The sequence below is a fragment of the Halichoeres trimaculatus genome, unplaced genomic scaffold, assembly GCF_033239565.1.
Source record: "Halichoeres trimaculatus isolate MK-OKI-2021-1 unplaced genomic scaffold, fHalTri1.1 fHalTri1_scaffold_14, whole genome shotgun sequence".
Lineage (NCBI taxonomy): Eukaryota > Metazoa > Chordata > Actinopteri > Labriformes > Labridae > Halichoeres > Halichoeres trimaculatus.
In genome coordinates this window covers 17,031,357-17,049,244 of record NW_027437192.1, presented here as the reverse complement: position 1 = coordinate 17,049,244, position 17,888 = coordinate 17,031,357, and the positions used below count along the sequence as shown (strand labels likewise).

Sequence of the window (17,888 nt, the reverse complement as noted above, 5' to 3'; positions counted from 1 at the left end):
AAGTGGTGTCCTCAATTAAAGGGCCTTCTGGCTCGCGATGGTCGCCAATGACCTTCAAAATAACGTCTATCTGCAGGCTGAAACACAGCGGAACTAATGACAGCGATAAAGGCATGCCTTTACTTTGAATAGCACCCTCCTCCAGCCATACAGTGAGGGAGAGGGAGGGAGACAGGCAGTGAGGATGGAGGGACGGTCAGCCAGAAACATAGTGAGATTGAGAGAGAACGAGATGCAACATTAAGCAGATTAATTTTTAAATTCTGCACACAAGAGCCGACTGTAAATCATGTAAAAACTCACGGAGGCATAAAGCCATCATCTGTCTTGTTTACGAGAGGGGCTAACAATGCAGATGAACGGCGGGCCTTATCAACCCTGGCCGGTGGGGTGAGGGGGAGGAATAAAACAAGGGCAGCAGAAAAAGGGAGGCATACATCATTCTTTGAAGAAAAGAGCGAGAGGATGTAAGAGCTAAATGAGCTCAGCTAAGCTGGGAAAACCCAAACAGTGCAGAGTTTTCAGATTAACTTTTCACACCCAAATATCAGCCGACAAAGTTTCCCTTCAAATCTTCTCCATGTTGAAAAGTACAACCTTAAGTTCATACTGCAATGATTATTTTAAGACCATTTTAATGCCTTTAGTTTTCTATTAATCAGTTGGCACCTTTTGTGTTTCAACATAAGAATGCTGAAAATAATGACAACTTTCAAAAATGCATTAGGTAAGAGGAGCTATTCCTTTATGAGTCCCACAATGGAGGGAATTTACAGTGTTAAAGTCAAAGTATAAAGTGCAAAACAACTAGGAAAAGCTCAAGGGGGGCGGACATCATACCCTTATCCTCAGTGTTAAGTTAGTGTAAGAAGGTTTCAGTGTTAAAAACTGATTGTAAACAATCAGGTCTGACAGCTCAAGACAGCAAAGACAGTTTAAACAGCAAAATCTCAAAAAAAAAAGTTTGTTTTCTCTACTTTTGATTAATTGTTTACTTTTGGATATTAATGAAGGGGGAAATGATTATTTCAATATCTGCAAAGGAATTTGCAAAGGTGACTGTGAAACACTATAATCATTTGATTGTAGCAGAAATATATGGTATAGTACAACAGACACAACTTTAAAATTTAAATTGCTGTGTGATTAGTTATATGCAAAGAGCAGATTTCCTGATGGAAGCTGGTCCAAAATTTTTTTCAGAAATCCACTGTCTCAGGTAGGGTCTGCAGGATTTCTCTAAAACATAGAATGTCAATTTTTACATGGACTAATTCTGATGAATTGTCTCCTACAGGCCTCTATTCATATTTATGTTAGTGTCTGTGTGTGCCCCAAACCTCTCCTCAGCCTGTATGTTGATGTTTTGGTTGTTTCAGGACATTTCTGGGCAGGGAGTGGGCCTGGATACATCAGCCAATCACAGCGCACCCACTTTGTGTGCTTATCATAGGGAGTGGAAGCTAGTTAGAGCAGCTATGATAGTGGATGTATCACGGAGGATCAAAAACACAACCAAAGCAAACTCAACCTCTTACTTGGTTTTTGGAACTTGGCGGAGCAGCACGGGACGAGTTAGCTTTCTGCCAACCAGGGCCCTGTTTTACGAAGCAAGTTCAGCCTAGCGAGATAGCCTTGGAGCTACCGCGCTGAACTGAGCGCGGTAGCCAGCGGTCTCGCTACACGGTTTCACGACGCCGGTTATCAACCTCATAAGTGGATCCAACTAGGCAATGAGCGCGTGCACGCATATAAGGCGGAGCCCGCTGCATCTGACCAATCACGAACATGGAGCAGTCTGGAGCATCAGAGCAGGCTGGAGAAAGAAGGACCACATATTTCACACAGGAGGAGCAGGAGGTGATCACGAGGAAGTATGACGAGGTGAAACATATAATTAACGTTAAAAGCAACACCGTCGCCGCTGCTAAAGCACGGAAGGAATGCTGGCAGAAAATTGCTGACAGTCTAAATGCTTAAGTGTAGTGCAAAAAAAAAAAATCTTTTGTGCCATTATCATCCTGAAATAGCACTGTTCAACATGCAGGTTTACTGTAACATGCACCATACCTAATTTATTTCTTAGATGAATTTATTCATTTGTTCATTCCTATCGTGTTTACATTTTTTGCGATATGTAGCCCACATGAGCCCTACATGCATTCCTGTCACAATTTTAATGAGGGTAATAAAATATTGTCATGGAACAGAAGTGTTGGCATTGAAGATCTTATTACGGCAATGAGAGTTCTTCATTCCTTTTAATTACCTGTAGAAAATGTCATGTACTACCAACCCCTCCCTGGAAAACCGGTAACTTTCATAAAGGTGGTCATCTGAAAAAGAGAGGGGGTCAGTGCGGTCCCTGAAAACTGCTCCTCGGACAATGCGGGCTCCGATGACCACAGGATCCTCTAAGAATGGACAAGCCATTTTTTCGTGAGGGCTCATTGGTCAGTGGGCGGGGTTTTTATAGTCCGCTAGTTCAATCTGGAACCTAACCTGCCCCGGAGCAGGTTAGCCGTTCAGCGTATGTTGCCATGAAGACTCGCCTCGCTGAGGAGTGATCCAGTGTCGTAGAACAGGGAATCCGAAACCTATCCTCAAAGCTACCTCGCTAGGCAGTAATCCTGCTTCGTAGAACAGGGCCCTGGTATGTGTCAAATAAACCTGTGATTAGCTTGTGCTTACATGCCAAGTCAGGTGCACAGCTCTCAAGTCTCTTATGTGATGTTACAGGTGGCTGCCAGGCTAATGAGTGTGTTCATGTAGTCACGATCAGAGCAGTGTGCGCTGCCAATGGCACTGAGCCAAAGAGGAGGAGCCCTGTTTGAATCTATGTTTATTAACAAGTAACGAAAGTTACTGCAGACACAACAGAAACTACACAACATCTGCACTTCTTTTCTTTGAAACCAGGGAAAAACATGTCTCATCAAAATGTTGTGTTGTCTCTTAAAAGTGATCATTCCCCTGTTTTAGGATTGATCTGACCCCATCAGCAACAATGTTTATCTACAGTAACCTCACCTCGCTACAGCATACTGAACCTTCAGCAAAGGGCAACACAACATTTTCATGAGGAACTGGCAATGTGTTTTTTTGTGTGGAGAATTCTGGTGTAGTCAGTGAAAACTGCCTAAACATACATCTGTAGGTTATGAAGGAATAAAAACACTTCTTTTGTGGCTTTTCTAGACTTGTTTTTAGGTCAAATGTTACTTAAGGACAGCGCACAAGCTGAGCCCTGAAAATAGGTTATCTCAGGAACACACAAACAGACAGTCCCTCCAGGCTCTATAGTGGCCCGCTGTGGTCAGTCTGAGATGTTAATTACCAGCGTGTCTCGTTAGTAAGATGTGCTTTACGCAGCAGTGGGCCCCGGCCACCCCACTGCTAACCCCTCTCTCCATTAAATCTCACCAATTACTCTAATCAGCGTGAAGAAGTGGAGCTCTTCTTTATAAAAATCAGCTAATTAAGACACACATGGCTGGTCATTTAGCCATGCAAAATCTGCTCTGCCAAAAAACTTCAACATCCTGTAGGGAAGTCTTTTTGACGCACGTTCAGATCATGAAAAACACAAAAAATACACTCAAGTTCTCAAATTCTGCTTGACATGGACAGCCAGAAATAAAATATTAAGAATAACTCACCGTAATTTCTTTTCTGCACACGTGCAGCTGTGTTTATGTTAAGATTAAGCTTCTTTTATTGGCAGGGAGGCTGTCAGCGCAAGGAGTTTGGCTCTCACATTTGAAAAAGAAAAGGTCAGATGTAAAAGAAAAAGAAAGGAAAGAAATGGAGCTGAGACTCATACTTTATACATAGGCTCTCAACACTGAGGTTATTTCAGGTATGGCTTTACTTTCATTTCTTTTTTTTTAGAGGGATCAAGGAGAAAAGGCTGAGGAAAGGGAGAATAGCATAACACCAGACTTGATTTCAAACACCCACAGCTGTTTTTTCCTTTTTTCCACTGACCACCTTTTTGTCTAATAAGAAAAATATGTGACATCCTTGCTGGCTTCAGGCGTTAATCATCGTTCCTTTGTAAGAGAGGAGAATCAACACTTTCATGGTTGCTCCTTCTTTTGGTCTCTCCTGCGTGTCGCTGTCGATGCAAATGACGAGATCAAAGGTACAGAAATGTAACTGATCAAGTGAGGAATCTTTCTCATCACAGTGTGATCACACTGAAAGTGTATGGCATGGCAGGGTGAGCTGTATACGAGCAGATGAATGTGTGTGTATGTGTACTGGGGGACACAGTCGGCATTTATGAGCCCGTCTGTGTAAGTAGCTCGTGTCTGCAGCTCTGCGCTGGTGTATGTGTTTCTGCAGGGTGCGAGGAAGTTAATCTGAGGTACTCCTGAACCACCTGAGAATTAGCCAGACTTTTTTTTTAAAGTGCTGTAGGGCAGATGAGCAGAGAACTGCTTTTTCTTTGCCTTCCACACTTGTGTTTAATTTTAGCCCCTTTCTGGCACAACAACAGCTGTCGGGAGCTATAAGAGAGAGGAGGTGGAGGAGGAGAGAGACAATATGAGAGAGGGAGACTAGACAGGAGAAGAAAAAAAGGAGGCAAGTGGTGAAAAAAGAGGAGGTGGAGGACTGAAAATGACAGAAGGCGGGAATAGGGAGTGAAAGGAAGAGAAAAAACGCAGAGGAGAAAGACGGTGCAGGCAGAGGCTATGACAAGTCCTCCACCAGCCGCTACATCCTCTGTCGGATGTGTGGGGGAACGGGCCGTAAAAGAGGGGGTTCTGTGTGAGTGAGTGATAGCGGGGAAGATGGGGGAGGACAACCTCGGCTTGTCTAAACTCACAGTGGTGCGCCGGGCTCAGCGGCTCTTCATCACTGTCCATCACTTCTATTCCTGACACCTCAATGTCAGCAAGAGTGGAAACCAACGCAGGGGCACTGACAGCAGGAGAGAGAATACTGAAGGAGGGCTCGAGTGCCAGATCATGTCAAGAGCAACTCAAAGGAAAAGCCAGCAGAAATGGAGAGTGGGAAAATTGGTGTGCGGGTCTGTGTGTGCACTGGGCATGATACCATGTGTGCAGGTGTGTGTCTCAACTTTGTATATTCAGGTCAATGCTCACCTGCTCGACCCAGACTCCAGATCCTTCCTCGGGAGCCCAGAGGATCATGGTTTTGTCCATGGACGCAGAGAGCAGACTGAGAGGTTGTTGGAGCTCACCACCTGCAGGGGGAGTCAGAGGGACAATGTAAAAACCAAACAAGAGCAGTACACAACCAAAACTTTAACAGTTATCAAAAGGCCATTGCTTTTCTACTTTTAAGGCCAGTGATAGAAAGAAGGTATATGGGTTCATATTTGTCTTATACTATTTTATTTTTCATTTGAATAATGCAATGTCCCCAGATATTCAAATAACAAATAAATTATAAAGTTTTTTCTTTCATAACAAAGTTTAAACAGCACTTAGATGGCTGGTTTTTATGTTGCATTGTAGGAGACACTTCATTAGCATAAATAATAGCACTGACACAAAATATGCTTCTGTCATGTGTTCATAGGTAAAAAGAAGGCAAGTACAAGCTTGACATCATGAACCCTCTTAAAAAGTGAAGGTAAACATACTGACGAGGACAAACCCCCAAACCAAAGAACAAATGAGAAACATATTTTTCTTTCTTTATGGTAGGTTCTCAACATAACAATGTAAAACAAAACAAAAAAAAATAGTTTTCTGGGGACTTTGGTTTTGATTAGTTATGCAATTCTAAAACACTAAATGACACATTTTTTGCTTTTAAACACCACAAAAATCTACGACTGTAGACTGGTGGTAACTTGACTGCACAATCTTGGCTGCCCATTACTATATAGCAGTATGCACCTCATGTAGAGGCTTTAGTCAATGGCAGCAGTTGCTGGCTCGCTTCCTGGACTTGGCCAAGGGTTACATGTCTCCTACACTCAACTTTCCACACTTTCTGTCTCTCTTCAGCTTTTCCATCCAATTAAGGTCAAAATATCCTAAATTTGCTTTTTAAAACATGGGTTTTGGTTAGCAGAAATGGCAACACAGAGAGTATTTTGGCTTCACTCTTGTGTGATGGGAGGAGGTGGGGCACAGTCAATGGTAAAATCCCTGACTATTCAAGCTTTCTCTAGTAATAGAGTCAGGGCCATAGAAACGTGTTTTAACCATGTTGTACAAAGGTACTGAATATTTCCACAAATATGCTTGGTATCGTTTCATAATAAGGTCTGAAAAGATGGGAAAATAATCAAGACAAAGTGTGATTACAACAACAGGCATGATAATTGCACCATGTGCAGAGCTGTGTATAATTACAGCTTAACTGTGAAGCTTTACTTTCCAAGGGAACCTAAACATAACAATGTGTGAAGCACACAAAAGCAGGTTGGGTGTGAAGTCAACTCGATGTTATAAGCTTTTAATGCAGCCAGAGTTTGAAGAGAGGCACGCCCAAAAGCTTTTCTCTTGAGACCCAATTAAGCTGATAACTTTACTCACCCATTTGTTTCTGTTTCTTTTAATATTTTTAAATAGCATGTTCTACCTCTCATGAGTAAGAGCACTTTGAGAAAAACCAAGAAAAGGGATCTATCTTAACTTAGCACGGAAGCTGATCCATTCACTTTTACAAACTACAGAAACAAAATGAGTGAACAAAGTGTTGGGGAAAAACTATTATCCTGAACCAGCTGCTGGTTACCAAAAACAAAGTGAACAGTCGCTGTCTAGGTTTTTCATCACTGTACCTTTGTAGACGGGAGGCTGCCAGTGAACACCATAGACCCAGTTTTCATGGCCAGCCAAAACCGTCTCAAGAGCCACAGCAAACACTGAGGACACATCTGTGGCAGGAAGAAAGAGAGACTCGATGAAGACTGTGATCAAAACACCAGTTTTAGTCTTTGAGCAGTAGACAGGCAGCCATTAACTGAGAAGCTATAAATATTCTTTACTGAAGGAAAACTTAATGCCAACTACAAGCAGCTCTACATTTGCATTGAAGCATGAATCAAGTGACAAAAGGTAAACACAGAACACGTTCTCATTATGTGTATGACGGTTTGGAACCACCACTTGCCAGTGATCCATCAAAACGAGTGTCTTTTCATTTGGTCAATTAGCACTCTTTCAACAATCAAGCCTGCATGGCCCACTCACCTCTGTCCTTCACTTCAAAAACGTCCTCTTTCATTTTGATGACGCTGTGATTGTCCCCTGCGTGGGCGTCTGTCCCAGACTTGGCGCACAGCCTCCACACTCTGATGAGACAGTCCTGTGAACAGCTGGCTAATAACAGCTCCCCACCTGAACGAGGCAGACAGAGAGCCAGATGACTGAAAGGCATCCGTTATTAACTACCTTTTCACTTCATTTATCAAAGTTTCCTTGGTTTTATTTACTCAGCTGGATTGCTTTTCAGAAATGGACCATTGATTAATGAACAACACTGTTCAGTTGTTTATTAATACTTGAAGAACATTCATATGAGGCAGGGCTGAGTGATAAATTATATTCTTGTTAAAGCCATGAAATATTTTAAATATGTAAATTTATCACATTAAATGAAATAAATGATAGAATTTGAAAAAGAATCTTTCTAGTTCAGCACATAAAGCGTAAACCTAATGTATGGAGGTCTGTGTATAATTAACATGCCTGACACATCAAAAAACAGCCAAATATACCTAAGTTTTTGGAACAGAGATGTTTTTAACCCTTTCAATAAAACCCACAAGTAATACTGCTAAATGATTTTGTTTGATACATTTCTAGTATCACATTTGTCACATTGGACAGTTTTGGCAACTTTTTTAGTTAAGTTTTTAGTAAATACACATTCTTTCAATGGAGAGAATACTTCTTTTTGAATAAACAAAATTAACAATTCAGATGTCATTCTGATGTGCAGTGCCATTTCTCCTCCAAACATGGTATGTGGTATGACAGCCGAAAAGTTCAATTTTGGTCTCATCTGACCAGACAACATTCTCCCAGTATTCTACAGGCTTGTCAAGATGCTGTTTAGCAAACTTTAAATGAGCTTCAACATGCCTTTTCTTGAGGAATGGAGTCTTGTGGGCTGAGCGTCCATAGAGACCATGGCCATGGAGTGCATTGCCTATTGTTTTCTCTGTAACAATTGTACCTGCTGCCTCCAAGTCTTCCTGGAGAACTTTCAGGGTGGTCCTTAGCTCATTGAGTGCACTTCTGACCAAGTAAGTCTGGTAAGGTGGTGCTTCTTCCACTTGTGAATAATGGCCCCAACTGTGCTGACTGGAGTATTTAGGTGCTTTGATATAAGTCTGTAACTAGCCCCATTCTGATGCTGAGCAACAATCAGGTTGCGAATGTCTTCAGAGAGCTCTTTGCCTTTACCCATCATGAGGTGGGTTATATTTAACTGCTTGGTGACAAAACAACCTTTTCTATAGGACCATCAATTTGCTCTAGCCCAGCTGATGTTGGTTTGCACTAACTGGAAGTTAAAGTAATAATTACTGACAGATTTCAGGTGGTATGGTGCGTTTCCTCACCAAAGTGTACAGCCTTTCCATGGTGTGAATACTTTGTTCCTGTGTTATCGTACTTAACGTTGTGATTTCTTTTCATGTGTGAATTATCAAAGTTAATACCAATGTCTGGTGGATATTTCGTTTGAATTGCAGCTTTGGAAATAAATGTAATGAGAAAAAAGTTGACGCGTTCAATACTTGTTTTCCCACTGTATTTCATAATGTAAACCATGCATCTGAGTTCATTTTAATTATAGAAACTGTGACTTATAACTTATTGTGTATATGACACTACACTCTTCATCTTTTAAAATTTCATATCTTCATCCCAATGATCTACAGAGAACTATTGCATATTGTGCAGACCTAACATGACACTATATCTTCAATAGACTACAGAATGTTAGAGCAGTAAAGTTGATAAAGGCTTACACACAAACTCCTGCTCTGTTTTCGTGAACTATTTGTCAGAGCGGTTATCAGGGGATTGTAGATTTCACACCGACAGTTAGACAGCAGGAATGCAGTCCAAATAAATAAACCCACAGGTATTAAACAAAGCGCATGCCCCTTTCTCTGGGTTCCCCTACTGTGACATTATGCATTTTCAGGTTTAGTCCTATGGCAGCTGGCCCACTTTATCCCCTGCCAAGATAAACATGCATAATGTTGCTGTTCAGCAAATCCTGCAGGGCAGTAAAAAAGTGTTGGAGTGGGGAGCTGAATGTTGTGAAGAGAAAGTGGGTATTTAGTGGGTTTAATTCAGCTGAATTTGCAAACTATGAACAGGCTCCACCTGCACTATGCTCACCTCTCTGCGAACTTCATCTAACAACCTTCAGATGAGTGTGAGTTAAGCAGATACCTTTATAGCCTTTTTGAATGGGGCACAGATGTCTGGAGTAGGCTCAATGTTTTAAAACAAAACGTAAGTTCATCTCATAGCTTAAAGTGCAGCGACATGTGATGTAGCATAGATTGAGCTAATCACAGCAATGACTCTTATCCTTTAGGACAGTTAACTGCTTCATACACATGCACAGCTGGACTGGTTTTAATGCAAAGTGATGTTTACAGTCACTGTGTCTGGCACTGTGGTGAATGAGTGTGATATGATAGGAACAACACAGTATCTGTTGCCATACCTTTCCAAATTCTAAATGACACAAATAAATATGGATTGCATTGGCTTACATGGTTCCTGGTTAGTGATCAGGAGTGCAAATTTTATAAGCAATGATGCCTGAGTTGCATGATAAGCCAAATTCCTGTTGATCAACCAAATTGCTTCCCTGTTGTGTGGGTTTAAGGATCAGCCACTTTGATCACTCATGTAATGACTGTTACACAGTGTGCTGAATGTAACCAGAACCACCCCTCTGGCTAGATGCTGATAATCTGAAGCTAAGTTTGTTGCATTATTCCAGGAATGTATATATCTATATAACTGCTGATAATGTTTCCATCTATAAAAATTTGAGTGACCCTTAAATAAATTGCATGGTTAACAACATGGGATCATGGGGTATTAATAATTGTCAAGTTTTATGGCATGCATAAGACTGATCAAATGGCTTAGGGGCAAAAGATATGGACACATAAATCTAGCATCATGCCCTGAACCTCAGTGTTTATCAGCTATGATAAACTACACCTCTGGAGCTGCTGTTTGCCATCTGCTGAGTCATAAAAGAACAGACTGATTTATCAAGCTCCTGTCACGGTGGAGAGAGGGTTTTTGTCATTCCTATGGACATATTTCATGCTTATGGACTTCTCTCCATCTCTTTGTTGGCTGGCACTGTGGCAGCATGGAGTGGGTCATAGACTGTGAGTGGGATGGAGACACTAGTGGAGAGGGCTGGTCGAGGAGATGAAATGGCTTTTGCACAGTTAGAACAGAGCATAATGAAGTGCTCTTGAAGAGGGTTACACAATTAGTAGAGCTTGGATTAGATCCATGCCTTAAAATGTGGGATCACAAACCCGAGAACAGCGCACTGGTTGTGAAGTTCAGATTCATGTAACTGCTTTGATAACAGGACACACTCCATGTAGAGTATTCATTTGTGATGTAGAAAAATGGTTTTGCTCAAAAATGTTACCCTGTTCATTGTTTATTTTTATCAAACCAGAAGTAGAAATGATCTGTAAGTGGCATATCGCATCATTACAGGCTTGTTCAGGATAAACCAGAGATAAGCCGGAAGCTCAAAGATGAAGGTATCAAAGACAGTGTGTTTACCAACTTCAAATTCTCCTCATATAATGAATAAGTTTGGAAAACTTCAAACATTTCTGCTTAAATTAAAGATCCAGATCAAATTGCTTAAATGAGTAAATGAATGGGTACTGACGTAATAAATGAAAATAAGTAAAAATTGCATGTGACATTGTTGTACTGTTTTGTGACATGTTACACAAAACAACTTTTTGAGTTGCTTGAAACCTTGCTGTAGCTGTGAAGCCAGCCATGAGCCTGCACGTAACTTTTTTTCTGTCTTGCTTGTTAGTATTTTGACATTTCGAGTTCTCAGTATGCCATGAGGGAAAAATCATTAAAAAAAAAAAAAAAAAAAGATGCCATGAGGAGGGTCTGTTTTAATTGGACTGCCTTGCCACCTTCTGGCCAAGTCTCATGCACACTGTCATAAGATGTGACTTTTAACCAGGTGTGTGTTTGTTCTGGAACAAATTTTCTTTGTTCAAAACAACTTTTTTTTACCGCATACAACGCAACAAGGTAATTTTATTAATAGACTCTCAAGTTTGAACAGACCACTGCAGAATAACTGCTGCATGTGGGTTGGAGCACATTATCACAAACAACTTAGCTATTTAAGTCTTTAGCTCAGACTGTGTCACACTCCTGTTTAGCTTTTTCTGCTCTTCTGTTCTTTTTCCATCTAACAATCCAGCTCCTGTGTTCACCATCACTACAAAATTAATCCAAGAAATCGTTTTCAAGAAGAGAAAAACACAGGTCTCTCTTCTCACTTCTAAACTTCGTCACCCCGCGTGGTGTTGTCATGGAGACTTAAAGTGCTGTAAATCAATTCAGTCCTGCTCGACCCGATCAGGAAACTACAAAGTAGCATTTCAAAATAACCTATATTGGCACTGATGATCTTACTTTAAAGTGTGGATTACAATTATGCATATATCTAGCAGACTTTTTCAAGATCACTTTGAAACTCCTCATACACATTTGCATAAATGCTAACAATGTCAATGAATAAACCATAAATTAACCATTTCTTTTTGATTCTTAACAGGAACCAGTTTTCGACGTCCATCCCTAACTGTGACCAAACATCCTGAGCTCAATACATAACATTAATATGTAGAGTCCAGTGTTTCCCATTAATTAATGAGACTGTGGCGGCCCGCCACAGTCTCATTTGGCCCCGCCACAGTCTCATATGGAGAAAAAATACGATCCGTCACTCGGTCAGATCATTGCACAGCTGTAATTTCCTACCGCACGTAAACAAGCAAGAACAAGAGTGCGCGCGCACTGGTCACGCTCATACACGTCGCTGATACGTTTGACGCAAACCAGATTCCAGAGACACTGGAGCGGGGAGTCTGACTCTGAGGTACGTGCAACGTCTTTTTTGGGCATTAGCGCTCATGCTAACTGCAGCCGTGGCCACAGTAGCTCACTGCGCTGTCTGCCTCCCTTCACTGGAAGAGGACCGGCTGCACCGCGCACGTGTCGGTTCCAGACTTTCAATGACGAGAGAGACCACACTGTTTTAATATCATAGCGCATTTAGAGTCAGTGCAGGCACACAGTACAATCACCTGTTACCATCCCAACGAGCTGACGCGGCTTATCATTTCATAGTCTCCTCTCCTGGGGCCTCATTTTTTACAGCGTGTAAAAGTCCTCTTAAGTTTCACTTACGACGTAAAGGCAAAACGTGCATACGACCAAAATATATACACTCTATTCAGATCTATCAAACTCTGTGTACACACGGCTGCACGCTATTCCCTGTGATAAACCACACCGCGCCGAGGCCAGCGTAAATGCGGTGACTTGAACACACCTCGTTACCCGCCTTCAGCACGTCCGAACATAACCATACATGGTCAATACAAATCAGTACGTGCATATTAAGTAGCCATGTGCGCCGTGGGATTTTTATAGTGACATCAGCGTAAGATGGTGAACACAACATACGGAGAGAGCATGGAAGAAGCTGAATTTATCTCAAAGCCAGATAAACAGCAATATCAGGAAATATCAGTCAGAAAATGATCTTGCATTGATTTAGGCTAAATTTTGTGATTAAGTGGGCCTCAGCAAATTTAGGCATCTTTATTTATTTAGACTATTTTCTGCAGTCACTGTAGAAAAAAAAAATAATGAAAACACAACGGACAACAGAGAAGAAGAATAACGGTAGGCTACTTTCTCAGTAGCCTGATAATGGATCACAGATCATGGAAATAGTGTAAATAACCTGTTGTTGAAATGCTGTTCAGTAAATTTTTCAAAATATTGTGAGTAAGTGAGTTTTTGGTTTTGTTTCTGAATCAAATTTAAAATATTTCTGATATGCCTTTGTAAGTTCTTATTTATCAGCGTACGTTCATGTCCATGGTCCCAAACTGCACTTACTGTAAGGGCGATACATCGCGCTTAAAATCGTACACACACATTAAAACCGCCGAGGGTCAGCGACTCTGCCACCACAGTCTCTTAAAATCCTGTGGGAAACACTGGAGTCTTTTACATTTTGCTTGTTATTGGACAGTTTTTTTTTTTTTTATAAGAACAACCTGCCTACAATCTACCATTATGTGTATGTGTTTTTTCAGACATGCAGGTTTAGTGTGGAAGAAATGGTAGTGCTCACCAATGGATGCCCATGCCACACCCCGCACCCAGTCTTCATGTCCTTGCAGAGACATAGCTTTCTGGAGCTGTTGGGGAACAGTTTTAAAAGTTCAGATGCTGCCTGAAGACTTTTAGGTCTTCAAATAAAGGGCTGGCACAGGATGCATGAGTGTGCTGCTGCTGTGAGAGTATCAATCAAATTTACCTGTTCGCTGTGCAGCACATATAGGTGCACTCGAGAGTCATCACCACCGCAGGCCAGTATGGGAACTGTAGGAAACATGGATTAGGTTGTCACGCAGCCATATTACCAATTGCAATTTGCAAGCACTTATATGTAGGTTAAAAAGCATGGAGCAGGATGAAGAACAGCTTCAAACAGACAAAATGACATGCGACACTTCAAACGCAGGTCATGTTAGGAATAACGAATGTGGTTTCAGGCATTACAGCAGGGCTGGAAATGAAGATGGATGACATGAGGGGGGTTAATATCTATGTGTGCAAGTGTGCGTGGCACACAACTGGAATGACGTCTGTGTAGGATCACTTAGGCTTACCTCTGCTGCCTGGCAACAGTGCCAGAGACACATCCATCATGAAACGGCTGCCAAATGACAAGGTATGGAGGCACTCAGCTAAGGAATACACATGAAAATTGAATTAAACTTTGATGATCTTCTAATGTTGGTACATTATTAAATAATGTATATTTACTGACTCATTTCATATGGCTTTTTGTTTTTTTTTATCATTTTGGGTGCATGCCAGTTTCTTCCTTTGACTACTTCTGTGTTTGCCACAGTTGTATCAGCCTCTAGTTTAGGCAAAGAGGCCAAGGGCTTTTCAAACAGCCACAATCTGCACACAAACTCTAAAATAACACTTCTATTATTTTTAACTCTAGCTAAGAACCTAAGGTTATGTCTAGTAGACCACACACATACAAACAAACACACTCACAACTTCCATGGCTGTCAAGCAGCAGTATTCATCTGTACTGACAAGTGGACTGATACTTTCTAAAAAGTGAAGCTGCTACTTGTGACATCTTTAAAAAAAAACACTGAAGTTGATAACTGTAACATGGAAGAATGCTTTTATTCAAGTCGGTTGGGATTGAAGAAAATTGCAATTAACACAGCTTTTCTGTATGTCAAATTTCCAGGTACAGATCACACAGTAAGGGCTATAATATCTTAAAATAAAGAGACAAAAACAAAAGTGTTTTTGAAATCTTGTCTGTAAAAAAAGTTTATAATAAATAATCAAATAATAAGAATATAATAATAATCATAATAATAATAATAATAATAATAATAATAATATACATTTGTTAATTTAAAAAACTGGCACTTCTTCTGGTACTAGAAGGAAGCACCTGCAGCCAGTCAAACTTGAACCACTTTTTCACACTCAAGTTTTTTCCTTCATTCTTGCTTGTGTTGTTTTTCAATTTGGACAACAGCATCTGCTAAATAATACTGTAGAAACTGTACAAACTGCAGGATGTTTAAATATTTTTGATCTAACACAAAAAAAGCATTGTTTGGAGGAAAAACAATATAATTACTAGGGTACAGTCCAAACTGTTCTGAGGCACTGCAGACGTGAGGCTAATACCATGGCAATGCACTCTTTCTGCTACTAGGGGGCAGCTATTCTTATTTTTGTTTTTATGTTTTTTTAAGGAAAAATCTGACTTAACTGTTTACAGGTGAAGGACAGTAATTTAATTCCAGAAAAGATTCTGAAAAGAGTAAGTCTTGAAGGACAGGGTTAAGGTTTGTTAAAAATTTCAAGAAAGCAATAAGGATTTTTTTCAGAGTTCTATTGCTATTCAATGCTGACAAAAACCTTAAATTTGTGGTAATTTTAGTAGTAGTAGTAGTAGTAGTAGTAAGTAGTAAGTAGTTTCAGGCTTTAAGAAGAAGCCAGGATAAGTCTTCACTCTCTTTTACTGCCTCGAGGAACACTACATAGTTTATTACTATGTTCTTTTAAAACTCTTGAACAGAACTTCTCCAAATAGAGAGATACAAACTCTGGGTCTAAAGTAGACTACGTATTCAAAGGGTCACTTTTGAATTCCCCAAATAAAAATAAGACAACTCTGTTAAATGAGCTACATTGATGCTTGAGCACAATAGACTCTCACAACCTCATTATAGCAACAACTTCACAGTCTGTAACTAAGAAAATCATTTGTCTGCTCTATCTGTGTATGAATGAGTCTCTTACCTTCATTGGCTTCACTACACAGCCACAGTCTGACAGAGGAGTCAGAGGCTGAGGAGGCCACAATGATCTTTGAGTCCTCTGTGTAGATGGCATCCACAGCACAAACTGGACCAGAATGGCCCTTGCACTGAACTGACTGTATGAACTGGAAACAGCAGATTCAATTTTAGAAGACACTTGCAACAAGTGTGACCGAAACACTGGGAATTGTGACAGAAACACTGTTTCAGGAAAAAGGGCAGACCTTTCCATTCTGTGTCTCCCAGATGATAATCTGATTGTCTGAGGCTCCTGAGACAAGATGAGGCTCTGGAGCTGCAGAATCGACACATACACTGTTACACTCAGTCTTTTAGTGTAGGTTTGGTTTGAGTTGACTTTCATGTTTGTGTACGAAAAATAGCAACAGTGGTTTAATATATTCTTCAGTAATCACATCAAAATAATAACACAACGTCTATATTGTTTGACAATGGTGTGTATGTTTCATAGACAGGCTTGACAGATACGATATCAAGGAGATGTATATGGTTGTGGTTGCAGGCACCACCAAAAATGATCACAAATTAACAACATGGCCACAAACATGGTGTATTCTTAGCTTAAAGGAAAATAAATTTTACACCAGGAAGGTACAGCACATGTTAAACTGATTTAATAACAAATGAATATCAGAAGGCTGATTTCATTTTGTGAGAACCACGTAACATTACCCAGCAATGTCTGCTGACTAAGCATTTGACTAAGCATCATTCACATATTCAGCCTCTTTGTACTTGGGATTCAGTTTAAATCCGCAGTGTCGCTTACAATCAAGTGTCTTTTTTCATACACGATATCTTCATTACTTTTCGTGTTGGCAAATCAAGTGTTCAAGAAACTGACTCAACAAACGTTGGACAGATCCATCCCTTTCCTCCTTGTCCCAACTCACCACAGTCCGTCCTGTGAATCCACTTGACTGTATTCACCCTGCCGGTATGCCCATTCAACAAATCGACAACTTTTCTCTCCTTAAAGTAAAGAAATACCACATTTAATCAGACAGAGAATAAAATACATGTATAAACATTGGGATGTTCGGATGTCGTTAGCTGTGATAACCGACAACGGCAAAGTTTTATAGAAGAAATTAGACAGATTTCACTACCTGTGGGTCGTAAAGAGCCACGGAATTACATGTCCCAAAAGCTATGATCCCTCCACGACTCCATGAAACTACTTTTGGTGTCCTGTTTGCTGAACAAGCTATGTGGCATGTTTCCATTACGGGCGCCGCCATCTTGGATACTGAAGTTGTGGCGTTGTTGCAAATGTGGCTGTAGTGAAACTGTACCGTGAAGACAACAAGTTCCGCACGTGACATTTTACATATTTTGACTCAAGACTACAGACTATAAAAAAACTTAAGTGTTGTGATGCCTTTCTGAAAATCTTGCTTTACTGAGTCCATTGTGGGTATTTTTAGTTTTTCAGCAAACGCAAAAACTGACTGAGGAGCTTCTGCTCACTGACATGCACAGCTGGACAATGTCCACCAGAGGGGGTAAGACACTCACAAAATTAAGCAGGGCCACTGCAGTTTGAGAAGGCATTCAAAGCTCCCTGTTATTACCAATTTCTTGAAAGCGGATAGATTGGAAAATTGAATTAATTTACAAAGTTTTATTAAAACTAAATTAATTAATTAAAAAAAGTATTTATGGGTTTATCTCCATTTTGTGCTCTGAATACATTTCCTCCTATTTACACGGGGTCAAAGGTCAGACCAAAAAAGAATCAGTCATGTCATATTTAAGAGATATTAGCAAGATTGTTCTTTTGAAATTCTAATGCTAATGTTATAACTTAAGTTTTGGTCTCTGTTAATGAAGCACTGGTGATACATTAAAAATGAGCTCATTGAGCAGAATCAAATATTAACCCCCATAATCTAATTCATTCTTTGCTGAGCCTTTTGGAACATGTATGAACTGCTCTCTAACCAAATGGCTGAAGACATTTTGGTATAATCAAAACTGCCCCATCAACAATTTAGATGCCACGGTGCACACACACCGCTGTGTCAGAGTGGATTATCCCTTTGACAAGGGTGATTGAGGGTGACTGGTCACAGCTGAGCTAGCTGCCAGCCAGACATCTCTGCTTGTTTTAAACAGCCCCCAGGCCTTTTCGATTTGAAAGGCTGAGGAGACGCTTTTGTCACAAAGGTTTCTTGGCACCCTCTTGACATGATCAGGAAGGGGAATGTGATGGCATCTGTGA

The 17,888-nt window shown here is 40.5% G+C and overlaps 1 protein-coding gene across 1 annotated transcript in view; it reads right to left on the bottom strand.

Moving 5' to 3' along the window:
• elp2 (elongator acetyltransferase complex subunit 2) overlaps window positions 1-17,146 on the bottom strand; it is a 36,953-nt gene extending 19,807 nt beyond the window's left edge. Inside the window, exons 1-10 of the mRNA XM_074687160.1 lie at window positions 16,774-17,146; window positions 16,558-16,636; window positions 15,868-15,938; window positions 15,624-15,768; window positions 13,943-14,020; window positions 13,588-13,652; window positions 13,402-13,468; window positions 7,179-7,325; window positions 6,767-6,862; window positions 5,112-5,212 (exon numbers count right to left, since the gene is read on the bottom strand). Of these exons, the coding sequence (XP_074543261.1) occupies window positions 5,112-5,212; window positions 6,767-6,862; window positions 7,179-7,325; window positions 13,402-13,468; window positions 13,588-13,652; window positions 13,943-14,020; window positions 15,624-15,768; window positions 15,868-15,938; window positions 16,558-16,636; window positions 16,774-16,989 (1,065 nt within the window). The 5' untranslated portion in view covers window positions 16,990-17,146. The remainder of the gene's footprint in view (window positions 1-5,111; window positions 5,213-6,766; window positions 6,863-7,178; window positions 7,326-13,401; window positions 13,469-13,587; window positions 13,653-13,942; window positions 14,021-15,623; window positions 15,769-15,867; window positions 15,939-16,557; window positions 16,637-16,773) is intronic.
• Window positions 17,147-17,888: the final 742 nt, after the last annotated feature.